This window comes from Crinia signifera, chromosome 1 (genome assembly GCF_055691185.1).
Source record: "Crinia signifera chromosome 1, ASM5569118v1, whole genome shotgun sequence".
NCBI lineage: Eukaryota > Metazoa > Chordata > Amphibia > Anura > Myobatrachidae > Crinia > Crinia signifera.
This window is the reverse complement of record NC_139217.1, coordinates 150648559-150676367: the sequence shown is the minus strand read 5'-3', so window position 1 is coordinate 150676367 and position 27809 is coordinate 150648559. Positions and strand designations below refer to the sequence as shown.

Sequence of the window (27809 nt, the reverse complement as noted above, 5' to 3'; positions counted from 1 at the left end):
CTTCTGTATATATATCACTTTGGTAAATCCGCTGAGCTCAGTACTGTTGTTGGAATAAAAGTAGAATACTACGAATACATTTTCTGTAATAATACTGTATGCCAAACATTTCTACCGTCATGCAGAAATTCTGTATTTGTATATGGTTTATTTATTTATTTATTTATTAGCAGTTTCTTATATAGCGCACACATATTCTGCAGCGCTTTACAGGGACTACTTGACCATTCACATCAGTCCCTGCCCCTGTGGAGCTTACAATCTATATTCCCTAACACAAATGTACATGCACACACAGACATTCTAGGGTTAATTTGTTGTGAGCCAATTAGCCTACCAGTATATTTTTGGATTGTGGGAGGAAAACGGAGTACTCAGAGGAAACCCACGCAACTATGGGGAGAATATACAAACTCCGCACAGTTAGGGCCATGGTGGGTATTGAACCCATGATGTCAGTGCTGTGAGGTGGTAATGCTAACCATTACACCATCCGTACTGCCTATCAGACAACTTGCAGAGCTTTAAATTATTTATAATTACTAGTTAGCTGTAAAGCAATAAGGGAAAATTATAATATTAGAAAACTATTTTCCACATTTTCTCTTACATATTGGAATCAGCATATCAACTATATGAGCAGGTCTATACACCTGCGCTGGTGATCTTATGATCCTCTGACCCAATGGCATCGCCATTCTGCCGATAGGATGCTGGTAAGGATGGGATCAGGTATATTTAGAATGTTAAAAAATCCCCAATCCCCCTATTGACACTCAGGGGATCGGGGGTTTGCCCTGATACACGTCAGGTATATGGGACCCTTCTGCTCCACGGGAGGTTTCTGTCCTCCCTGAGCTCGCCTTAGGACACCTGCGTTGCGGTTTGACAGGTGTACCGCCCCAGTCGTACTCCCCACCTGCCACTGATGAACAAAAACATTCCAGAATGTAAACATACAGTAAAGCAACAAAAGAGATTTTTCTTCATAAATTACAGATAAAAAAGAAATATATTGCATACAGTAAGTTAACAGTAATTTATCTTCAGAATTCACATAATAAACTGACTGGAGTACTGGGTGCACACAAAGTGTTTCAATTGTCATTAAATTTGTATACATTATCTATCAGCCTTAGGACCCTCAGTTAGTTACTGCCCTCAGTTAGTTACTGCCCTCAGTTTGTTACTGCACTTGCATCCAAGTAACTTCTTCATGAAGCTTAAAGGAATTGAATGCAAAGCCAATAAAAGGTCATTGAATGTTAAATGTTCTACATTATCACCCAACGGATTTACGCATAAGGATAATGTTCTAATTGTCAATTATAAATTGTACAGTATCGGTTTAGCATCCATGCTGAAATGTATGAAACGGTTGTAAGAAGTTGTAAGATATTTTCTTCCTCTAAATACTCACAACATCCATGCTGTGTATGGTGAGTGGTGAAACACAGTTAGTGCTATAATTAGGAAGGGCCAGATGCAATAAGCTTCAAAAGTGATAAAATGGAGATTGATAAACAACCAACCAATCAGCTCCTGTCTGACATTTTTCAAACACAGTCTGTGATATGGCAGGTAGGATATGATTGGATGACTTTGTCACTCTCCATTTTATCACTTAAATCCTTGTGCCAGGATGTACTGCTGACCAACTTTGCAACACTGCATGCTATTTTATGTTTTGCAAGGTAATGCAGAACCATGAAATGTAAAAAAAGGGTAATGTACAAATTGAAAACCACATAACTGTCAGTTAAAGAGATCGCAGGGTTCATGTTTCATAATGAAATTGATGGCAAAGTAGAGAACAGGGCAATGTATTAATGCCAGTATTCTATCTTAACATTCAAAGAGGCTGCAATTCTTCTAATATCAAAGACTTGTACTTTTGGTAGATGAGATGGCTCAAACCACATGCTGCTTGTGCAATCTGCTCGCAAACAGAAAAGAAAAAGACAGCTCTGTATGATGAGTGCAAATCACTTTCTACATTTCCTGCAGAGCTCACATTGTAAGGACTAAATTACATTCTGATTAATCATTGCACTGTGAGATTTGCTGGAAGTTAGAAAGTGCCTTGTACAACAGTTGGCGAGCCACAGGTTGTTTGTGTTGTACAGGCTACAAGTCCACCACACAAGGAGCCCGATTCAGACCTGATGCACAGCCGCAAATTCGGACAGCAGTGATCAGTTTAGCCCCCACCCTGCTCCAGTGAAAACCCACCTTGAAAATGAATGTATACAAAATGGATGTATACGGGTATACGGCTGCAAATCCATTTGCAATTGATCACAAATGTTCAAAACCCACCGTAACAGGCTAACCATCGTATGATCTTTGCACTGGTCACATCTCTCTGCAGCTGCCGCGTAGCACCGAACTTACTCGGCAGCTGCAATGAAGACAGGCACATCCGGCCTGATACTGACATCACACACTCTCCCTTACCTGGCTTTGGCATGCCTGTGTTTTCCTCCCAGCATTTGTTTTTTGGCACGCCACGCTTTTTTCTTGCCAGTCGCAAAAACGCTTGGTTTCCACCCCCACAAACAGAGATCGTCGCAGGAGTTCATCGCAGCACGGCCTCGCACATGCATACTGTGAACAGTACATATGCGCAGTTTATCGATAATTGACAGCTGCTCAAATTCGCAGCTCTGCAATCTGGTTGGAATCAGGCCCAAAGTGTACTTGTAGCCTGGTTACACACAATGGTTACACACAACCAGCTTAATCAGGGAACTTATTCTAAGTACTGTTATACAGATGTAGCCATACTAGCAATGCTCATCGCACCTGTAGCACGGCAGCACTGGCTCACGCCATGTGCATCATAGTCTGCAGGCATACTTGCTGTGCCAACTTTGCTGCACGCTGGACGCTAGGCAGCACAGCTGAGCACTCTATAGAAACATCTCCTACTTAAACCTTTAAACAATTAACAATCTACAGCTTTAGTTGGTTATACTTAGGTACAGCATATAATGCCATACTTAAGTACATAACTATTACTGTACTGTATATAATACGTGTAATTGATTGTACTGTTGAGTGGATACTAAAGTGGTACTGTTGAGTGGATATTAGAAATCAATACACTGTACAAACCTACAATATATTTTCCCTCTAGCACTTAGAGCCCGCACCCATTGCATTTAGTGTAAACTAGCAGAGGCTTTATAGTCATGGGTCTAGTTAAACAACTAGTAAAAATAAACATAGTTTCCAGTCAAACAGTCTGAGTCATAGGTGTGCGCACATTGAGTCTTATGGGTGCACAGGCACCCCCTAATGCTGTGCCCACCCTTATGAACACCTCCCTACCAGCAATACCTTTTACCAAAGACTTTTGCTTTTTAGAACTGTATTCCATTGAAAGAAGCGCCCATCAATCAATTATGTGTGTTTTGCATTGTTACTTGTACAGACCATTGTCATATCACTACATTCCTGCATCATCCATATATGTTTTTTACTTTATATGCATGTATTATTATACTGAGAGACGTTTTATATTGTAGCGAGTACCAATAGAGGATGGTAGACACGCCTGATTGGCGCTGTTAGACACTCCCAATGGGCGGTGTTATACCTGCCCAATATGTGGTGCTAGGCACACCCCTTTGACAGTGCACCCCCTAATAAAATGTGCTGCGCACGCCTATGGTCTGAGTAGAAATGCTGATCACTTAAACAAACAAATAAACAAGTGTGCTTACAAGAGCCTTAGCGCACACTTTTCCCTGAGCAGTGGTTCCCAAATTTTCTTGAATGGCGGCATGCCAGGTCATCAGCATTTTTTTCACAGCCCCCTAAATTAAAATTTTCTTTTTGAAAATAACTGCAAAAATTATTAAATTAAGTAAATTGTGCTTACATTGGGTCAGTTAGTTCTGCTTCTGTTTGTCCACATATTTAATGATTGGCAAACTGGTTTTGCAGTGTAAATGATTGGCGCTTTAAAATAAACCTGGACATCAGTATTGTTTTCAAATCAAATAGACATTGCATTAAGCATTGTTTTATTATTTTATTAAAACCACATTTAAAATTGGAGTTTAATAAAATATTGGACTGGGACATGAAGGGTACACCAGGAAAATGCTGTGTTAGGGGCCCATGATTAGGGGCGTGGTCAGTCTCCAGAAGGAGTGTGGTCATCTGCCACAGAGGCTTGGCGAACCATTAGAGAGTGCATGGCCTAGGCTCCTTCATGAATATATATAGTAAATGCTGCTAGTGCATGCATGATACTGAGCCAGATTGGTAACAGCAATGCACTGTATAATATATACCTTAGTCATGTGCTATATAAGGTAACATATGTGTAATGTATATTTCAAATGCACAGACTGGATCCTGATCCATAGAGGAGGGTGTGGGACCTTAGCTAGTTGGGCCCACTGTGTGTTTCCGCTGTACCCTTGTGGGTCAGTCCGAATCTGGTTTAACATATCTTACTGGAGTAAAGTCTGCTAATAAGATAACATTATAATTAAAATTCTGTATTCTAATGTCAGACTGTAACCATAAACCATGCTTAATCAATATTCTATGCTTTTTCCATAGAACTTGCTTGTGAAATGTTGCACAGTTGACAAAGTATATTGTGTAAATGTAAATCTTCTGTGTCTACATTCCAGATTTCTGTATGAATACTCCAGTAATTTTGCACATGCTCCATTACTTGTTATCGTAAACTCAACAGAAAACTACTTAAATATGATAAAAGAATGCTGTACAGCTAAAAAGGCGACACCATGCTTTCTAAATCAGGTCTGTTCTGTATTATTTTTATATACAACTTTCATTATAGTTTTAATGACACTATTTGTTAATATCTCGTTCTAATTCAAGAGAAAATTTGTTACAGTATGTTAAAAGTCACAAATCATTTCATTGACTAATAGGAAGATGGTTTGATGGAATAGCTAATGGCACAATGAAAGTTGTCAGGTTATATCCATAGAGTAAAAACAGTGGGTGACATTCTATGCTTTGAGATAAATGCGCATGTTTTTTTAGCGCACCACATCGCCGCAAATCGCATTTTTTCAAATCGCACTTTTCAGTCAAAATTCGCATATTTAATGTGATGCGTTTTGGAGGCTGAAAAGTGCGAAGTGGTGCGATTTGCGGCGAAGTGGTGCGCTGTCTTTAGTCCTGAAAATTTGCGATTTTCATGTCTGAAAATCGCACGTTTGCAGGAAAGCGCAAAGTTAAAAAAAAAAAACGAGTGCGGGGTCCCCCGCCCGAGCATAACCAGCCCCGGGCTCATTGAGCCGGCTCCTGATTGGCCAGAAATCATTCTGACTAGAGACGCCGAGGAAGAAACATCTCTGCGCCTGTGAAAGTCCTGTAAGCCGGGTACCAGATGGGAGCAGCGCTTCTGCCGGAGAGGATGCCGAGGTCGTCGCCGGGGACCAGGTGGGTAGGATTTCCTTCCTTAGGTACCCCTGGGGACTACCTCGGATCCTGGACCCCGGATTCTTCAGCCCAGGAGCCCCGGAACCCCGGACCAGCCCCGGAACCAGGACCAAGGCCCCGGAACCGGACTCTTCTGCCCTGGAGCCCCGGAGCCCGGACCCAGGATCCAGGGACCGACCTACGGGCTCAAGGTAGGTAAGTATCAGTGTGTGTGTGTGTTATGTGTGTATTAAACTTTTATTTTACAGGGTGTCAGTGTGTTTTCTTTAACTATTTTTTGTACTGTAGAACTACAAGTGCCAGCGAGCCCTTTAATGCCCCGCATGCTGGGACTTGTGGTTCTCCAAGTCCCAGCATGCGGGGTAGGCTTGCTGGGACTCATAGTTCGCCAGTAGAAAACAATAGTTTTTCTTCTTTTTTTTACACAATCCATCAGCCCGATGCCCACCGCCCAGGGGCATCGGGGACAGCCCCGGACTATCAGCATGGGCTGGTAAGTCCTGGAGGGGGGGGACCCCTTCATTGGGGGGGTCCCCACTTCCCCAGGACCCCTGTCCATGCTGAACAGCCAGGGGGTTAATGCTTTGGCCGCGGGACCTTATATAATAAGTGTCCCCCGGCTGTGGCATTACCCTGCTGGCTGGTTGGGTCCGGTGCTGGTTCTTAAAATACGGGGGACCCCTAGTCATTTTGTCCCCCATATTTTGGGAACCAGCGCGGACCTTGAGCCTGGTGCTGGTTTCATTAAATCAAGGGGACCCCTATTTGTCGGAGACCCTGATTTTATGTCACCAGCACCGGCTCAATGAGCCCGGGGCTGGTTATGCTCTGGCGGGGGACCCCGCGCTAGTTTTTTTTTTTATTTTAACCTTTTTTTTTTTTTTTTACACCAGAACCCTGCACAGAACATTGCGATCTGTGCAGGGTTCTGGCTAATTCGCCAAACAGAACCTGGTCTGAAATAAGGGCGAATATTAGTCAGCTTAAAAGTGCGATTTGCGAAAACGCATTGCATTAAATAAGCGATTTGTATACTTTTCTTTACGAAAACATCTGGATGCGATAAAAATGCGAATTTATCTCGCACTTTTGGTCAGCATGCATTAACGCACATAATATGCGATTTCTGTCCCTTAGCGCATCCTATTAAATATGCGTTTTGAAGGACAAATGCGATATCGCCATTTTTTTTACTAATTAACGCAAAAAACGCAAATCGCAGCACATAGAATGTCACCCAGTATTTCTGTGGCCACTAGGGTCACACAAGAGCACTGATTATACAGATTTATAGTAAGGATGGTTTTTCTTTTTATGGCCTTTTTAGCCAAGCTGCAGACTCCTAATTTGAGGAATTGTGCACCTCTATAGATCAAGAATATGTATTTGGTATCCAGCTAAAAGCTGGTACACCTAGGTGGCGCTGCTTAGCCAAAAAACAATTAGGATACCGATATTGTAGTATCACAAATTTATTAAAAAGCATAATACATTTAACAGCATAATAAAAAGATTAAATTGACATATATGACATACAACATGAAACATAAAAAAATTGAGGCGAGGCTGAGTATAATTTTAACTGTATATACTGAGGCTAATTGTTGTGTGATTGTTCGATATATCACAGAGGCTTTCTATATAATAGTATAGTTACCAGTCCCAGTGCCGTTTGTACTATGAAGATTCTTGCAGGGATACTTGTAGGTTTATACACTGGACTTCCTCCCTTTATCTGAGCCAGATGATATTTGTAATCCTTTTGGATGGTCTACCTTATTGTTATTATTGCTCCAGGTGGTGTCCGTCCAATGATTTTTAATCTCCTGCTGCAGAATTTTGTAGTAGGCTGTGTGCCGATATTAGCTGCAGCACTAGGCTGTGTTTCCGGGCTATCGCGGGCTCCCAATACGCGTTTCTCCACCTGTTAGTGTGTCAGCGACTTCATCAGCTGACCCAGCCCTTCCCTGCAGTGGTCAGTGTTGCTCCACAGCTGGGTTTTGTCACTATGATTCGTGCAGACTTCTTCTGGCAACAGAGGGTAACTCTCAATGCATTCCATTGTAATCTTAATTCAATAATTTTACTATGCACAATTCAATGTATCAGTGAACCTACTCAATGCCTTGTATGGAATGCCCACTCTGCTTGTTTTTTTCCATCAGTTAGTGTCAATTTTTGGATCTCCGCAAATGTTGCCATCTTTTTCCCTGAACTCATGTACTTTGCGAGAAGGTTGATCTTGTATTGTCTCAGCTATTATAAGTATTGTAAATGAGGCCCATAATCTTATGTTTCTTCACTAATTGATGATACAGATGGCTCAACAAGGATTCAATGCCATTTTAGTTTTCTCTCTCTGGAATATGGGACTTCTGCTTGTTTACATACCCATACACAGCAACTATAATTTATTCTATGCAAAGAAAATTGTTTCTTCTAGTTGAAAGGAAGTTATTATCAATGATTATTTTTCAGAGATTTTTGTTTTTATATTTAGAGACTACAAAGGCACCCAATACATTTACTTACAGTGATGTCCAACAGGCTCTGTTCCCGGTTCTCCAGTTATGGTGCAGAAAAATTGAAGTTCAGGTACAGACTTAACTGCTGGGTCTTTGTAACATACAAAGCATTAATATGAAGATGATTTCTATATCTTTTTATTTATGTAATTGTAATGTGTTTTATATATTCCAGTTAATTCAATTTTTTTGTTTTTCTAAAATCAACAATTGTTCTGTAACTCTACTTAAGGTTCTTTACAGACTTTTCATCTTTGGGCAGTATTCAATGAGCATTTTGGCAATGTGCAGCGAATCCTGTTTAGGATTCGCTGCATATTCGCCACTGCTCGCCACGTTCCGGAGCCTCGCCGGCTCCAGTATTCAACGAGTCAGGGGCTCGCTGCCCCTGACCGGCGAATTTTAACTCCTGCGGCGGATGCCGCAGGGAGCCTGAGGACGGCGGCAGGCAGGGAGATGGAAGTCTCCCTGCCTGCCCCAGAATGTTTGTGGGGGGGCACAAACTTACAGCACATGAAAAAAAATAGCATGCCCCTCCTCAGAATAAAATTCCTGATTTTTTTACACCAAATGTAAAAAACAAAACACTTTATTTTAAAAGTTCACATTTCACTTCACCATAAAAAGATAGCGATTGCTACTCGGTGAATCATGGCGAAAAAAACCTTGAAATGTATTCGCCATCTGGTCATTGAATAGGGTGATTCACCGTTTTAGTCAAAAATTCACCTTACAGCACAAAATCGCCATAAAAACCTGGCGAATCAGCCTCATTGAATACCGCCCATTGGGCAGTGTTCAATGAGAATACTGACGACGTGCAGCGAATCCTGTTTAGGATTCGCTGCACATTTGCCACTGCTCACTGCATTCCGGAGCCTGAGGACGGCAGCAGGCAGGGAGATGGAAGTCTCCCTGCCTGCCCCAGAACGTTTGTGGGGGAGAGGTGGGCTCCCCGGGTGCCAGGCAGCACAGGCTGCCCCCCGGGGGTGCCAGCAGGGGACCGGGTATATTCTCTACACCCGATCATGCATATGTAATGATCGGGTGCAGTGAATATATGAATATCTAATGAGCGGCTCGGCTCCGGCCCCCTGCTGGCTGGTCTGTGTAAAAAAAAAAAATAATAATAATATTTTTTTTTTTATTAAATATATATTCATGTGCTTACAGCATATGAATAAAAATAGCATGCCCCTCCTCAGAATAAAGTTCCTGATTTTTTTACACCAAATGTAAAAAACAAAACACTTTATTTTAAAAGTTCACATTCCACTTCACCATAAAAAGATAGCGATTGCTACTCGGTGAATCATGGCGATAAAAACCTTGAAATGTATTCGCCATCTGGTCATTGAATAGGGTGATTCACCGTTTTAGTCAAAAATTCGCCTTACAGCACAAAATCGCCATAAAAACATGGCGAATCAGCCTCATTGAATACCACCCTTTGAGTCTTTAAATCGTTGTATTTAGAGTACAATACATACAGTATGTTTATGTTTCTAGGTTGAATTTTGAGTTGCAGAACTTTAAACATAGCAGAAAGTTATTGTACAAGTCATAAAGTAATCAAAATAAGCTCAGCAAAATCAACTAAATCCTAAAAATCAACTAATTTCAAAGAAGAATAGCTGAGTTCTTTACTGAGTTCATTACTGTACTAAACAACATGTTCTCCAAGGATATGCAATCATATTGTTCACTTTCGGAATGTCAACAATGTGATGTGAGAGGGTTTTTGAATGTGGACATTCCACAACCTTGTTAAAAATGTTGACATTCATTCATAGTTCATAGTGTCAATATTCTGCATGTCTATGTTATGAACATATTAGCATTATGGTTAGGCTGCAATTCGAAGGGCTAGTTCAGTATCGATCGCATAAGAAATCCTCTTTAAAGCTTTCTGATAATCTGGAAACTGCGCAGGCTCAGGAACCGTTGTGCACATGTGCGGGGCAGGTTCTGCCATAGCACTGCTGAAATACATATGACTGCCTGATTCACTTAGTACATCTGCCTTTTTATCATCATTCTGTGTTCACATTCAGACCATGTCAACATTACTAATATCAACATAAAACAGTGAAACTGTGAAACTCCTATACAAACCCTCTCTGAGCACAAGTTGACATACTGTAAATATTAGATACAGAATACTAAGCTCACCAAACGGGCACAAGTTGTGTATTTATCCATGCAACAATGTCTACAGAACATTTTTACTTGATGCAAAGGTAATTGGTTCCAACTGTTTATTAGTAACCTACATTTTTAGCATGTAGTGTTCAGACAATTAGGAGTCACTGGAGCTATTTGATGCATTCAAAATGTTATAGACTTATAAGCGTATTTGTTTGTATTTTGTACATATGTATGTACACACACACACAAATATATATTATGGCTTTCAATGGTTAAAAGACCAGATTATCAGATGAGTTCTTAATCAATGCCTCTATTTATTTACTTTTGCTCAGTGGTGCAATTATGTTTGGCCAAAAGTTACCCTCTGCTGAATTTAAGGATGTGATGCCAATTGTAGATCAAGGCACTCGGGTGCTGGCTAAATGTTGTGGATCCCCAACTGATAACTGCATTGAGAAAGAGGTATGAATATTTATAGTTATAGTTCCTAGCCACTTTCCATATAATGGCATAAGACATTGAATATAATATATATATATAGCAGTAAGGAAACATTAAATAACAATGTATGTTAATGTGCTGTGTATATATAACCATTGTGTAAGTAACCACTGTCAATGTCACTATACTCTTTACACCAAGATTTGCAGCTTATTATTATAAGTGTTTGTGATAATCTAACTAATGGTATGTGTTTATTACTGTTTATGTATAATATTTAACAGTATATGGAAAAAATACATTGTTCATGAGAGGCATCTGACTTGCATGTAACATTTGACATGTATGAAATGCCTGGTGTTGGAACATTATGTTCACCCCTAGCGTCTACATATAGGCCCTTATTCTGATTCACTCACAAAGGCAAATTCCTTCTCAAATGGACAAAACCAAGTGCACTGCAGGTGGGTCAGATGTAACTTGTGAAGAGAGAATTAGATTTGGGTGGGGTTTTACTTCAAAGAGAGATCTATATTGCAGTGTAAAAATAAAGCAGTCAGTATTTTCCCTGCACAGAAACAAAATAACTCACCCAAATCTAATTATCTCTGCACATGTTACATCTGCCCCACCTGCAATGCACATGGTTTTGTCCATTTGAGAAGGAATTTACCTTCACGAGTGAACCAGAATAACCCCCATAGTACACAAGGCCTAATTCAGATATAACTGTTATTGTGAGAATTCACAGTGGGAGGAGTAAACTGCCCCCAGACAGAAAGAGTAACCGCCCCTTGCAAAATTGTCAGAGAATTGCTAATGGATCGCTAATCACCGTCCACCTGCCAATCCACACGCAATTCACGGACCATCAAAAATAATTAACTGTCTGTGCAAATGTGAGTAGGCCTGAGGCTTCCACAAATCTGCGACTGAGACAGGCTGGACGTTGTCATCGCTGATGTCACAGACCCTCCTCAAAAACACCAGGGTACGACAAGGTTTTTTCAGACACACCCAGAACATGGCAAGTTTCCACCCCAAACAGCAGCTTTCTGTCAGTGAAACTGCAGGAGGATTATGAATATGATCCATTTTCTGTCACTAATTCCCGTTGAGCATGAATAATGCAAATGGCACAACTGCTCGATTTGCAGGTTTCCAAGTCGTGTCGTCGTCCCCCCCCCTCAGTTTATTTCGGATTATATTGCATCTATAGGTGTAAAATCCTACACACACTCTTAATGATGCTGTTAAGAGCTTGCAATATGGCAGCGTTCTGCGTACCACTGTGGAAGTGAAAATACACTGCAAAACATTAATGCTTAAAAAAAAGTAAAACCTCCTAGTACTGCATTTTATGTTCCACTTGAGCAGCTAAGCTCAATAAACTGAAACTTGCAATATTTGATTATTCAGTTGTTAATTCAAATAGTTTTCAGAAACTATTGTTATTCATCTGTTTTCTTCTGGCAGCTGTCAGTACATGTCCAGCAAGTATGTAAGAAACTGTCAAAAGATTCCAGAGTTGCCGAATGCTGTAAAAAACCATCTGTGGACACTCTCCATTGTCTCCATTCCATGCCAGCTGCTGAGGCCATTACACTTCCCAAACTCCAACTACCAACCGGTGATCAGTTATGCAAGAAAGGCAAAAACCGCGATCTTGAGAAGTAAGTTTAATATAAACACATCTCACTGCTATACTCACCACACAACGTAAGATATCAGCCAGGATCATATTATATCAGGGAAAAATAACAGTACAGATCCTGACTGTGAGGGCAAGTTTAATAGTAGTGTACTGAGCAACCTGTTGCAAAGTTTATTAAAGCAGTTATAGACTGGGCCACTCCTACCTTTGGTGATGGGATGTAAGCTACCATATATGTCACTTGTGAGATGATATATTAAGGCTATATTGTCAATCGAGATTAATCTACAATTGGTTCCCATATATTCTTGCATAAAGCACACCATAGAGAAGGCTATGTTTGCAAAATGTTGTCATTTGCAATGTCCAAATTTATAATATTGTTATGTCAAGAGGTATGATGTTAACATTGCTAAAATGTTGACATGTTAAATGCCAACATAGGAAATGCAGACATTCTGCATGGGCCGGTAGGGGAGGATAAAGGTTGGCTGTGAAAGGAGAGGTTAGGGATTGGCTGTGGTTCAGGAGGTTGGGATTAGGCACCCTTGGGAGGGTTAGGCATACTCACCACTGCAGGAATATGCCGAAAGTCATCAGATGACCACTGGACATTAATGGAGTCGCTATTCCACGTAAGTCAACCTTAGATCACAGGAGCATTTTTTTAACATATTAACCATGTCGACATTTCCGCAGTGTCGACATGGCTAATGTCAGCATTGCAAGAATGTAGACATACTGCATTTTACATTATGCTTTTCTTGTCAACAATATCAAAGTTTGCATGATAAATATCAACAAAATGTACAACACCTGAGAGAAGAGTTACTGCGCAGGTATGATATTAGGTAAGTCTGTGATGGACTGTAACTAAGGGGCAGATGTATTATGCCTGGTGAAGAGATAAACTGGAGATGAAGTGGAAGGAGATAACGCACCAGCCAATCAGATCCCAACTGTCATATTTCAAACACAGCTTTGGCTGGTGCGTTATCTCTTCCATGTTATCTCCTCTTTATCTCCAGTTTATCTCTTCTCCAGGCTTAATACATCTGCCCCTAAGTAACAGAATGATATGAAAATTGTCAAACTTGAAAATCATGTGAGCAACCATTCAAAATAAGGGAAATCTACATAATCCAAAATTAAAACATAGGGCCTTATTCTGGTCGATGCGTAAATTTCCGAATTCTTTCGGATGGCGTTTTTTAGCCGTCTGCGCATGCGTGGGCAACGCTATGCGCATGTGCCACGCACGGTCTCTGTACTCGTTCTCACTAATACCGTACAGAAATGTGCACCGCATTCACTCGGGAAATATGGGCGTAATATGGGCGTCATTCGGAAGTACACAGGGGCGTAGTTTCAAAGTGGGCTAAACTGGGCGTAAACATGGGTGTACACGAGGGAGTGCACTAATTCTGGTAGGCGTGCATTCGGACAGAACACCGACTGCAAACGAACCAAAAGGCAGAAAATATGCGGTCTCCATAAGCAAGTATTGCTTTGCGGACACCACTCGGTCATGCGCTAGGCATTCGGATCGCCCAATTAGTACGCCCGCACCTGAACCAATGTCAGCTGAACACAATACAATCCACTCCTCTACTCATTACTCATTAATTACACTCTTTTCATTGCTTCAATTGGAACCATTGCAGCTTAAATGGCCCATTACAAAACACACAAATATGCTGAAAGCACGGCTGCATTTTTTACACACATTTACACTGCAAGCAATGGACAGAACTAGGTATCACTAATATAAATATACATGTCACTTTTACATTCAGCAATAGATAATAGTCACGAGTTTTGCGGAAATACACTGCATCGGTGCGTACGGGCAGCTTCCAGTCCGTTCAGACGCTGTAAGACCGTGCAGAATATGTATGTGTCCACTGCACACGCACGGTTTGGATGTTGTCCGTAAACACACCCTCTTCTTAGAGAGCGAGTCCGTCCAAATGCGGAGGACCTGTGGGAGTTTCTTCTTACAATGTCTGCACAGCGTGGCGTGCGGTCCGCCCTGAAAGAATTCGGAAAGTTCCGCACCAACCAGAATAACCTCCATAGTGTCAGTGTTATATCTATAGTGGAAGCAGGGAGTGTGGTGCACACAGGCCGCATGGACCAGGGGGGCCCACAATGTGTACCCTGCTCCCATGTTATGTATTGCTTACCTCTGTGGAGTCCCATGTCAGAAGCACTGCATAAATCAGCAGGAAAATAGGGCAGCGGTGATTTGTGCATTCACAGTACCAGAGTCTACTTAAGTGTGCCACTGGTTAGAGAGGAGGGAGCCCAGAGACAGCGCACAGGTCACCTCCTCTCTTAATATGCACCAGCAACAAACTTTATTTCAGTAGGAATAACATAGCGTGTCTTACTTGCGCCTCCAAACCTTTGCTAAACCTGTTCATGCATGCAAGTAAGAAATCTTGTGAATATCCGTGACATTTAAAATAGACCTTTTAATCCTGAAATGCTATTGTAACTTGTACAAATATATCAGGGGCCAATATAAGGAACTGTCAAACACCCTTTTTACTGCTAAGGCATGAGTTTAGATTAGAAGAAAAAATATTTTGTTCCCTTGGTAGAAAAAATGTCTTTACGGTCAGAGCCGTCAAACTTTGGAACTCTCTTCCTGGAGAAGTGGTGTCGGCAGACACAATAAATACGTTTAAAATTAGAGATGTGCAGGCTCTGATTTACTCTGATTTCAAAGCAGGATCTTGATAGTTGATAGCCAATAAGATCCTGCTTTGAAATCAGAGTAAATCAGAGCCTGCACATCTCCATTTAAAATAAGTTTTGATAAACATTTATTGGTTAAAACATCCATGGATACAACTAAGAAACAAAATCTGTCTTTATACATTTCAGTACATACTATTTAACAAGTGATAAGCTATTAAAAGCCAGGTTGGACTAGATGGACGCAAGTCTTTATTCAGCCTTATCTACTAAGTAACTATAGGGGTTATTTTGGTTCACTACTTCTGACATATTCCTTCTTAGATGGACAAAATGATGTGCACTGGAGGGGGGGGGGGGGGTGCAGATGTAACATGTGCAGAGAATTAGATTTGGGTAAGTTATTTTGTTTCTGTGCAGGGAAAATACTGACTGCTTTATTTCTACACTGCGATATAGATCTCACTTTGAAGTAAAACTCCACCCAAATCTAATGGTGTGTACACACTTGTACAATGTGCATGAGATTTTGACTATATAGTCAAAATCTCATCTGGATCTCATGCAGATCGCAGAGGTTTTAACCCTTGTGATCCCGATGCGATCCCGATGCGCGCTCCCTTATCGCAGCCAGAAAGTCTTGGCTGCATAGACTGTATTGCGCAGATCTGCACTATATAGTCTAAATTGTATGCAGATAGTCTACATTGTATATATTGTATGCAGATAGTCTAAATTGTAATGATTGTAATAGTCATGATTGTAATATAGTCATGATTGTACAAGTGTGTATACACCATTACTCTCTCTGCACAAGTAACATCTACTCCACCTGCAGTGAATATGGTTTTGTCCATCTAAGAAAGAATTTGCCAGAAGGAGTGAACCAAAAATAACCCCCAATGTAACTATGTAACATCAGGGGTCTTCAACCTGTGGCCCGCGGGCCACGAGTGGCCCGCTGAGTTGTTTTAGGTGGCCCGCCAGTGAATTGCGTCTTTTTAATTAAATGCCGTGCTGATTAAAACAAAAATTCCTTCCGCGCGCTGTCCCCTTAAAATCCTTCCCGCGCTGTCCCCTTAGCAGTGGGACGTGGCGGAGGTGGATGTGCTGGCTGGGGTGGGCGGAACTGTGAGGGGACTTGCGCATTGTGTACTTCCTGCCGCCGCACCCATCCCGCCCGTTCAGACAGCCGGGAGACTGGAGTGAGTGTGACAACCGCCGGCAGCCACGCACCTGTCCCTGCCTGCTCCTTGGCTGTTAAGACAGCCGACGCCGGCAGCAGCCCTCTGAAGGAGACCTCTGCAAGGGACACTAAGGCAAGTGTCTCAGGAGAGGGTGATGCCGGCTGGCAGTGCAATGTGGCCCTGTGTATGGGGAGGGTGCTGACTATGGGGGTGGGGGGGCTGGCAGTGCAATGTGGCCCTGTGTATGGGAGGGTGCTGAATATGGGGGAGGGGGGGCTGGCAGTGCAATGTGGCCCTGTGTATGGGGAGGGTGCTGACTATGGGGGAGGGGGCTGGCAGTGCAATGTGGTGCTGACTAAGGGAGGGCTGGCATGCTGTGCAATGCAGTGCTGACTATGGAGGGCAATACTAGGGCATTTTGTGAGGGACACTACTGGTGGCATTTTATGAGGGTCACTACTGGTGGCATTTTGTGATCATATGCATAAGCAGAAGTATTGGGGGCCTTATAGTGCAAGATGCAATGGGCATCATGGTGTGAGGCATAATGTGCAGTGGGTGTCATGGTGTGTGGCATAATGTGTAATGGGCATCATGGTGTGAGACATAATGTGCAATGGGCATCACGGTGTGTGACATAATGTGCAATGGGCATCACGGTGTGTGGCATAATGTGCAATGGGAATCACGGAGTATGGCATAATGTGCAATGGGAATCATGGTGTGTGGCATAATGTGTAATGGGCCTCACGGTGTGTTACATAATGTGCAATGGGCATCACGGTGTGTGGCATAATGTGCAATGGGCATCACGGTGTGTGGCATAATGTGCAATGGGCATCATGGTGTAATGGGCCTTCATGTTTATATGTCACTGTGCGGCCTTTAGACAGCCAACTTAAGCGTGGAAGGACAACAACCATTTCTGCGGTAACCAATGTCTGGTCATGCAGGTTGCAAAAGTGAGGTGTCAGGTAATTTTTTTTCCTGCTAGTTCACACTCTTATAATTAGACCACGTCCCTTATACTTAGATCACACACCTTTTTCTTGAAAACCAAATTATGTATGGGGGGCTGCATTTTTATTCTGTTCGCACTGGGACCCTAATTGTTTAGAAATAGCCCTGGTGCAGACTATATATATTGGGGACAGGGTTTATGTGTATGGGCAGATGTGCCAACTATCTATGCAGGGGCTGTGCTGTCTATCTATTAAGAGCTGTGCTAAATACCACAGTAGAGCTTAGTGGCCCTCGGGCTTCGTTGAAGTTTTAAATGTGGCCCACACTGTCTTAAAGGTTGAAGACCCCTCATGTAACTTGTATCTCATATAATAAAATGTAATTTATCACTCCTATAAAAGAGCTGATGTTTCCTACTTTACTCCAAAGAGATCCTAAGTTATTTATAGAGCACATATACACACACTAGAGCTTTACAGAGTATATTTCTACTTTCACATTAGTCCCTGGCCCAGTGGAGCTTAAAATTGATATTGCCTTGGCAGGTATTACTTGATTTTCACATATATTGAGGGAATTTGCCCTCCAAAACTATGCAGCACTATGTGAAAAATATGATAGCCAGCGTTTTAGACATTTTGATTACCTCCAGATAATCAGATTTGTAAACTCCCTCCACAAATCAACTAAACCCAGATCACCACTCCCCTATGAACTCAAATATTAAGGAAAATGCCTTTAACGTCTACTCTAGATGGTACATGGTTCCCACAGTAATACACCGTATTTTCCCTTCTAGCTCTAGTCAGTGCTGGCAGAACTGTGGATCACAGGGTACATTCATACATACGTGGTGGGATTGCCCCCAGATTAGCACCTACTGGGACAAAAAAAATTCTCTCTTGAGCAAGAAATTTAACTCCCCGACCCCCAAATGTCCCCTGACGGCTCTACTTTGCAGACCAGTGGAAGGGACCATAAACCCTAAAAGCAAGCTATGCAGCCATATTCTTAACTCCGCCAGATTGTTGATTGCAACAAACTGGAAACAAACTGCCTCCCCTTCCATTCAGTCTGTAATCAACAAAGTCTGGTTTGCAGCATCCATGGAATATATCGTTGCGCTGTTACATGACTCGGTAGGGAAATTTGTGTCAATTTGGACTCCCTGGTATGTACACATTCAGAGGCAACTCCCTGGTAGGGTGTGATCACTGGTTCTTGCTTGTTGCTCTGTCATTGACTCTTTTAGAAAAGGAAATAATTTTATGCACATGGTTGTGTGACTCCACCCTCCCCCCCTTTCTGTTTCTTTCTTTTATTCCCCCCCCCCCTTCTGTCCATTCTCCTTCTTAATTGCCCCACTAATATTGAATTACTGTTTGTTTGCCAACATAATATAAAAACAAAAAACTACAGTGGTTTACATAACAGTTTATTTCTTATCTGTGAAATATACCACATTATCCATTCACACTAGAATGTCTGCAATAGCACTGTACAGTTATCTGACTTTTCTTACTGTGCTGTTTGCCTCTGTAAAATAAAAGGTAAAAAAAAAAAAATGATATTGCCTACTACATGCACACACAGATATTCTAGGGTTAATTTGTAAATTAACCTACCAGTTTATATATTTTTTATTGTGGGAGGAAACTAGAGTACCCTGAGGAAACCCACGCAAGCACGGGAAGAAAATACCAACTCCCCACAGTTAGGGCCATGGTGGGAATTGAACCCATGACCTCAGTGAGAAATACTGTACCTGATGTGCTATTTATCAATAAACCAACCCCACTGGTTAAGTAACTGTGTAATGTTCATAGCTTGAGTCATCTACCGATGTGTGGTTCTATAACTCTGAAAGGCCAACACCTGCACACACATCATTTACAATATTGCAGAGGTGCAGAAGTTTGCACAGATCGCTGGTAAGAGTAGCATGAAGTGAGGACTTCATGGTGAAATGTAGTCAGGGTGATAGAATCAGAAAGTGAGAGATTTGGTAAGAAATCTCCAGTTTTTTTTAAAGTGGCAATCATTTACACTGCAAAAGTAAACTGGTTTTGCAGTGTAAATGATTTCTACCAAATCTCTCACTTTCTGATTCTCTCGCCCTATTATATTTCACCCTTGTTACAGTTTATGAGGATTCATATTGATTTAAGCAACCAATAACAGGAGTGCAGAGTCTAACATTCAGGTGATTTTTTTTATGCAAGGATGTCTGGACTTCACTGCATCTGGCACACAGGCCATTGCCCCCCTTAGCTGGTTAGGCTACAGAGTAGGCAGCAGGTCTGATACACAGCTGTCATCATGGCAAAAAAAATGGGAGAAAACCTAAGAATGGGATCTGGAACACGATGTACAGAACAGAATGATACCCCTTTCACATCACAAATGCCGGGTTACATCTGGGTTTTGGACATGGGTCCCTCCCAGGAGCAACCTGACATTTGGCTCCTCACAGGTGGGCTGAGGTGGAGTGGTGGTGCGTCAGTTGGTGCGGAGGAGGAGACAGCACTGTGGTGATGTTGCTGCCTCCTCCGTATAAGTGAACGGCCCTGGGTCGCCCGGTTACCTGTTCACACTTCCCAGCAACCCGGATCCCAGCTGGGAATAAGACTGCTTTTATCTCAGGTTGGATTGCTGAGTTACTGGACACAGGATATTTGACATGGCCCTTTCACAACGCACACCGTCCAGGGTCGACCCAGCAATAACCCAGTATCGACCTGGGTTACTTGTGTGATGTGAAAGGGGTATAAGAGATGAGAGCAGTAGAGAAAACATTTTGGAATGCTGAAGAAGAGTAGTAAAGCTACTCCATTTTTAATGCCTTGGCGGTTTATAATCATATATTTCAAATTGTAAAGCTCCATAGAAATAAAATATAATTTTTTTATTTCTTCCTGTAGTTTTGCAGAAAAAAAGTGTAAAAAGCAAATACCTGACTTTATCATTTTTATTTAAAAAAATTCCAATAACCACAACAAGGAAAGATGTTTGGTTTTCACAGTTATTTTCCTTCTTCTTATCTACAGGTACATATTTGAGTTAGCGAGGAGAAACACTAAGCTGCCAGAAGTATTTGTTGATAAACTGTATGAGTCTGTGGCAGGCGTTGTGAAGAAATGCTGCAGTTCTGAAAGTGCTAATTCCTGCCTAGAAGAGAAGGTAATGTGACAGATGTACAGTATCACATTAACACAAATACGCTGCTGTTGCAAAACATTCTTCAGAACCCTCCATACTGTATTCAGTATATCATTACAGTATCACTTTTGTTGAGTTTTCAGACTTAAAAATCTATTTTAAAAACTAGCAAAGATATGTCCACATCAAGATGTGTTTCATAACATTTTAAATTCTAGAGCGATGGATTAATTGGATTAAAAGTGTACACAACATAAACATTTTTAATGTCACCTGATAGTATATTTCTTTAATAATTTACTTATTAATACTTCCTAATGTTGTCCTGGTTGTTGTCTGGCCAGCCTACAAAGAATTATTTAAAAAAACTGTTTCATGTCACATTTTATCCCTTTTAGCCTCCTGTTTAAAAAACAAAATGCTAGATTGCAGAAATCTATAATCTTCAAACTCTCTTGTTCTAGTCTTGGGAGTGGTGCCAGCAACAGTTGGTGGATAGGCATCTATGGGGTATCGCCAGCTTTTGCTGGTGATACCCCCACAGAAGTATCCTTGCGCGTGGGTTTTAGTACATATCAAAATGCAGAAAAAACCTGATAATGGGGTTTTTAATGCATTTTCAAGTTAGAACATCACGCTCAAAGTGTGGGTGCATGTAACCAGTGGCATTGAGAGCAGGTACTTTTTACCCAGGACCGGGTCTGTTGGAGGGGCCCCTGTCCTGCTCTGACCACCCCCGGTGCATAGAGCCGGGCTGTGGGGAGAGAGATGTCAGGATGCCGCTGCAGAACAGCATCTGTCACTAGCCCAGCACATGCTGCTTAGTGCCGTGTGCTGAACCGGGGAGAGAGACAGCTGCAGTGGCAGCCTGTCCTCTTTCTCTCCCTCTTGTTTATTGTTTTTCACAAATACTCCATCTTACCGGGGCCCTGTCGGCGCCCTTGCACATAGCAATGACAAACCTAAGTAGAATAAGAGAAAAGTGAAAGTAGGAATGTTATCACCATGATTCCTTATGGCATACAAAGAACAACTTCAAAACCATCAACAGAGCATCTAAGATGTTGTTGTTGTTGAATCCTGAGCGGACTACTATCCTCATACTACCTTGTCATTTGCAAATGCTCCTTAGCCAGTGAAGGAAGCATTGGATGTAATGGCAATATTGGGAGGAGGGGAGGCAGAGTAGATCTGGGGAAGGTGGAGTAGGGTTTGTCCTACTGAGAATCATCTTTTGGACTGTAGAAGTTAAAACAATTTTGTGTGCGCAGATGAACCCATTGCATGGGAGAGAGGACAGAAAGTCTGCAAATAAGAGGGGCATGAAATAATCATGGATCCAAAACCCTCATCTTCCCTATGACTCTGGCTAGGTCATACAAAGAAAACTGGTGGTAAAGAGCCTGGGATACAAAATTTTGACCTCTCTACATTAGTCCTGGGCAACTGCAGTTGAGAAAGAAAGGGAACTATGAGGAAACCCAGAAAAATTATTGACTGAGAAGGAATCAAAATTGATTTTTCAAGGTTTATGGTAGACCCACAAAGTTGGAGAAGTGACCAAATGAATTCCCCATGAGCCCAGAAATTCTCCTGGTCAGAGTGAACTACCAAGAGATTCTCTAAATAGATGACATGTGATGGACTCGATGGAGATGTGTGACTATAGCCTTTATGAGGTGGGTGAATGTGTGAGGAGCATTGGACAGGCTAAAAACCATAATGGTCTACTGGTAGAGGACATCTTTCCACAAGAACCTGAAGAGCCTTCTGTGAAAGTTCTCTTTGAGATTGATTTTGATACAGAAATGATTATTAAATAGCAAGGAAAATTGTCAATCCCTACATATGGAAAGAATAAGGTTTGATTCACTGGTAAAGGGATTTAACATTTAGCCTTCATGATTCAGCCTGCTTCTTTATGGGGAAAAGATGGCTGATACAACCTTATTGGGATGTGTTTGACAGCTTTATTTTGACCTTTTGTAGAGCAAGAGCTAAGATGCTCTGTAGTAGAGGACTGGCATTTTTTGAACTTGTGAATACCTGGTGTAAAAACCTATAGAGGGAAAGGGACAGTTTTTTTCTGCAACTTTTACTAACCACCTGTCTGTGGTAATATGCCTTCAAGATTTGCCTGAGAAAAACAAGGGGATCGCATAAAGGCCACTTACCATATCCTCTGTCTTTCTTGGAGTGGTTTGTGTTGCCAGACACATTGCCTCTTGTGGGTCTTGTCTGAGATAAACCTTTGGGTGCTTTGGGGGCACCTTACTGGTCTTGGGTCATAATGCTCGGTGCATGCAACTACCCTACCCTGGAAGGAATGTTTCGAAGGCTGATGGCCCCTCAGATCTGCACCGGACTTGCAGGCTTTTTAAAAACTTGTACCTCATCTACTAAGTAACAGCCAAAGAGGTCTGAGTCAGTTAACTTATGCCTAAAAGCAATATTAATCAGATTCTACCTAGAGAGTTAGATAATGTGAAACATTTGGCCAATCACTGAAATTGTCCTGCTAGTACAGTAGCTTGGAAGGGGGCTATTTTGGGAGTTACTAGGAAGACTAGAGAGCAGCTAGACTCATTTTTTATTTTTACTTAAAGAACAGTGGCCCAGCAGCATCAGAGACTTGTATTGTTTGCATTAATTTATCAATGGTTTTATTCTGGGCCTTATCCTCTATGAGTGAAGAGATAGTGTAATGCACGTCTCAGGTTAGTATAAGTCTAATAATGTACCACTTGGTTTTGTTAATAGATTATTTTATGAATGGTAATATATTTATATTAAGAGTAAGTAACCACATTTTTGAAATTGCTACAATTTTCATAGTAAAACAATTAATGGTCCCTTAACACAGTACAGTGTTTTTGCAATAATCTGTGCATGCAAGTTTTCTTAAAAGGTTTCTTTAAGAGAGAATACTGTAAATCATAAGATTATAGAAATAGTCACTGTTTGGACAATACCAGCAAAACAGTTCTTAACTTTCCGACACAGTGTATTTTCTCTGTAGTTTTTAGGTTACGTGCACATTTGTAAGATTTCTGGTGACGAGAAATTCAATACTGTACTCTTTGTAATTCAGCTGTATGCTGCTGGGTAAACTTTTAATGAGACTTCCCTTGTATGTTCCTCACTTGATGTATATGAGCTGTGGTGATTAGTTAATAAAAGGTGTCTCTGTGGAAAACTGTCTTAACGCTTTATGCTAAGCAATTAGTTATTAATAAGCATTTTGCTACTTATATTCACAGGGCTTGTTTCCATATTTGGCCAATATTACATACTTTGCTTGAAAAAGTCGGTTGACAAAGTTAATTTATATTTGCTTCAGACACTAAATACTATGCACACTGAAGCACTGACTCTGCTATTCCTGTAGATGTAACTCTGGCTTGAGAATATTATTAATATATGTTTCCAATAAATCTCAGTTCTGTATTTAATGTAGCTGCCTGACACTGTGTAATTACCTAAGGCTTGCAGGTGATACCTTATACTGACATCTATGCAGGGTCTCTACAGACTGCAGCTATGCCCACCTTCTCTCCAGGTGTTACCTCATAACCTGCCTCCTTTCACTGTCAACTGCCAGAGTCCTTGTGGTACTGTCCATATTGCTCCTTCTGCCGCTGTCAGTCTCTGTACTACTCAAGGTGGATGCTGACATTGTAGACTACCTCACTCTCACTGCATGTCTCTCAGTGCTGGGGGCCACAGATCATGTCTCCCTGGCATGTGGCCTATACAGACTCCATCATTGGTAACACAGCAGCACCCATTCTCATTGCTCTGATTATCACCTTAGACTGCCCCTGCCCAACTGCACTCTCAACTGTCATCTACTCAGACTGGTCCTGTGACCAGCTCTTGACCTCTTAAATAGTTGCAGAGGCTGCTGGGAATTGTCTACCTGAGAAATTACAGACATGAGTGTAGGGCAATGGTTCCCAACCCTGGTCCTCAAGTGCCCCCAACAGTGCACTTTTTCAGTTCTCCACACAAAATCACAAGCTCCACCTGTGGATCTTTTAAAATGTGTCTGAATAATGAGTGCACCTGCTGGGTGACCTGGAAAATGTGCACTGTTGGGGGTACTTGAGGACCAGGGTTGGGAACCACAGGTGTAGGGCAATGCACCATGTCAGACCTACAGTAATACATTACAAGAGCAGGGTATTACATGCCCCCCACTAGAATTTTGCGTGTCCTCACACAATAGGAAATATTCACAACTGAAGATTGAACAGTACCTACTACAATTTCACATGACAATTTAACATTTGAACAGAAAGAGAAATACATATATACAGATTACTCTCTATATTACAGCATGAGATATAAACTGAACGCGTGAGACTTCCAAATAGCCTGCTGTATCAAGAAGGCAAATTCCCCTCCCCTTATTGTAGTGTAACCACTTTCCGGGCCATACTTTTTTTTTCAAAGAAACAGGCCTTGGCCACCTTAGCTACTGTAGAAATATCTATTAGGATAATAGACTCAGAATGAGATAAAACTGATCTCTCCACCGTGGATGTTTGGATCTCTACTTCAGTGTCTCTTTCTCAATCAGTGGTTCTCGAATCTGCCTGATCAGAGTTGGCCGTATTAGAATTGGTGTCTCCCACTCTCTATTTGCTTTCAACTTTTGCTTCTTGAGAAAGTTGCTGCCTCACTACATCCTGCAGGCTCTGTTGCTGTCTCACTGTTCCTTCCTTCATGTCTGGTTTGTCTGCTCTTACTAATGCTTCACTTTGTTCTGGGACATTGTTTTCTTGCTGTCCATATCTTCCTGGACTCAGCTGGTTATAAGGTAGGTATTGACAGTTCTGGATAGACTGTGGAGGATCAACATTCCATTTATCACAGGCACAGATGCTGCAATGATGAGCCCGCATCTCCGGTCCCCTACCCTTACTGCTGCCCAGGTTTGGGTTCACCTGCTGACAAACAGGGAGCTGAGCACCTAGCAGTAGCTGACCCACTAGAGAGCAGAATTCCTCACTGTCATCTACCTGCATTCCAACAATGGCTCCCTGGCTGCAGAGGAAGCCAGAAACTCCTGCAAGCTATGACAATTGGAGGGGACCCTAACTTTTGTTGCTTCCCTTCCTGATATCACATAAACTATTAGTTAGTCTGCTCTGAAAGTCAAGAGTATCCTCTTTCATATAGTACCAGTACTCAATCTTTAGGACACAAAGAACCAGAGATATCAGGGTGCAAATTTGACACATTTTTCCCCATAGACTAGAATGGACCCGTTAATTCAGACCCACCATGGGTTCTGATGCTTGCAGTTAGCCTTTTGGGGGTCTAAGAAACTTGGGGTTCATATCCTCTGGTAGATAAACATCTCCCCTTCCATAAGAACCTAGATCTAAACCAATTGGACCACCAAAATCTTGAAAATTAAGCTTTACGCTCATTTGTATTTATCCATAGGGTTAAGCTATATCGATTCTATATTAGCATGCTTTTACACCAACGTTACTGACTCTGTAACAAATGCTGTGGTTCTTGCACGTGGCGTCGCACAAAAGGCTTTCAATTCAAGTGTTTGAATTGAAAAAAAAAAATTACAGTAATCGAACACAGGTTTCCACCATGTAGAGCAGCGCAGTTATCCACTAGCCTACGCCACTTTGTAATGTGTATGTAGAGTATGTAGAGAGTGCTCCCATTCACAAGGCATCCGTAGTGCCATTACACATGAGTCACTACAGCACATGAAACATGAGTCACTAAAGCAGGGGTGTCCAACCTTTCACCTTCCCTGGGCCACATTAGAAGATGAAAATTTGGTCGCACATAAAATAAAATAACAGTAACGATACCTGATCATCCAAAAAAAATAGAAAACATACTGTAGTTAACATATTAAACTTAATTGGAAATTAAGTTAGTGATATGTTTTTACATTGTTTCTCACATTCTGACCAGAGAATAGGCCAAAATTCACTTTCTGACACAGAGAATAAGCCGAAATTCACTTTCTGACACAGAGAATAAGCCAAAATTCACAATGTGACACGGAATGAGTAAAAATTCACATTTTGACACAGAGAATAAGCCAAAATTCACATTGTGACACAGAAAATAAGCTGAAATACACATTCTGACACAGGGTGCCAGATAACACATATGCCCCCACAGTGCCATATGACACATATGCCCCCACAGTGCCAGATGACATATATGCCCCCACAGTGCCAGATGACACATATGCCCCCACAGTGCCAGATGACACATATGCCCCCACAGTGCCAGATGACACATATGCCCCCACAGTGCCAGATGACACATATGCCCCCACAGTGCCAGATGACACATACTGTATGCCCCCACAGTGCCAGATGACACATATGCCCCCACAGTGCCAGATGACACATATGCCCCCACAGTGCCAGATGACACATATGCCCCCACAGTGCCAGATGACACATATGCCCCCACTGTGCCAGATGACACATATGCCCCCACAGTGCCAGATGACACATATGCCCCCACAGTGCCAGATGACACATATGCCCCCACAGTGCCAGATGACACATATGCCCCCACAGTGCCAGATGACACATATGCCCCCACAGTGCCAGATGACACATATGCCCCCACTGTGCCAGATGACACATATGCCCCCACAGTGCCAGATGACACATATGCCCCCACAGTGCCATATGACACATATGCCCCCACAGTGCCATATGACACATACTGTATGCCCCCACAGTGCCATATGACACATATGCCCCCACAGTGCCATATGACACATATGCCCCCACAGTGCCATATGACACATATGCCCCCACAGTGCCATATGACACATATGCCCCCACAGTGCCAGATGACACATATGCCCCCACAGTGCCAGATGACACATATGCCCCTACAGTTCCTCTTCTTCACCACCCCCCAAACCACGCCACCCCACCCGACCTGTATTAAGTCTGACTTACTATTTTTGCTGCGCCGTCCGCCCCTCCACCTTCAGCACTGCAGCAGGACCCAGTCTTTATGCCGCCAGATATGCCGCCTTGTCTCCCAATGGCCGCCGACTGCACATTGAGTGCCAGCCTCCACCGACTCCTTTTGGCGCCTGACCATCCTGTAAGCGCCGTACGTCAGTGCGCGGGTGTGTGGTGACGTCACCCGTGCACCCGCGCACCTCCGCAAAGGACTGCTGGGACCGGGCTTCAGAAGAAACATCATGCCCCATTAAAGCCCGTTCCCAGCAGGTTTTATTGCATTGGGCCGCATTACTAGCGGACCTGGGCCGCATGTGGCCCGCGGGCCGCGGGTTGGACAAGCCTGCACTAAAGCATCTCAGACACTCCCATTGTGAATTCTGAAGGTACTCCATTTAGCCCACCCCAACCCCCGCCTGGCCTTCCCCCTTCCTAGGGGGACTTTTTACAGAGATTGCAATGGAAGAGGCTGGGGGACGATGCTATATAGACACTGTGTGCATAATGCATATTTCTAAACATTATACGGCATGCTCTATGCATGCTCTACGGTTCTTGCGCATGGAGTCACACAAAAAGGCTTGGTACTTATGTAGTATCTGGGCGCCTGATT

The 27809-nt window shown here is 42.3% G+C and overlaps 1 protein-coding gene across 1 annotated transcript in view; it reads left to right on the top strand.

Annotated features, from left to right (window-relative positions):
- GC (GC vitamin D binding protein) overlaps positions 1 to 27809 on the top strand; it is a 122307-nt gene that overhangs the window by 53843 nt on the left and 40655 nt on the right. Inside the window, exons 5-9 of the mRNA XM_083174641.1 lie at positions 4646 to 4785; positions 7937 to 8031; positions 10445 to 10574; positions 12030 to 12226; positions 20108 to 20240. Coding sequence (XP_083030767.1) covers positions 4646 to 4785; positions 7937 to 8031; positions 10445 to 10574; positions 12030 to 12226; positions 20108 to 20240 — 695 coding nt within the window. The remainder of the gene's footprint in view (positions 1 to 4645; positions 4786 to 7936; positions 8032 to 10444; positions 10575 to 12029; positions 12227 to 20107; positions 20241 to 27809) is intronic.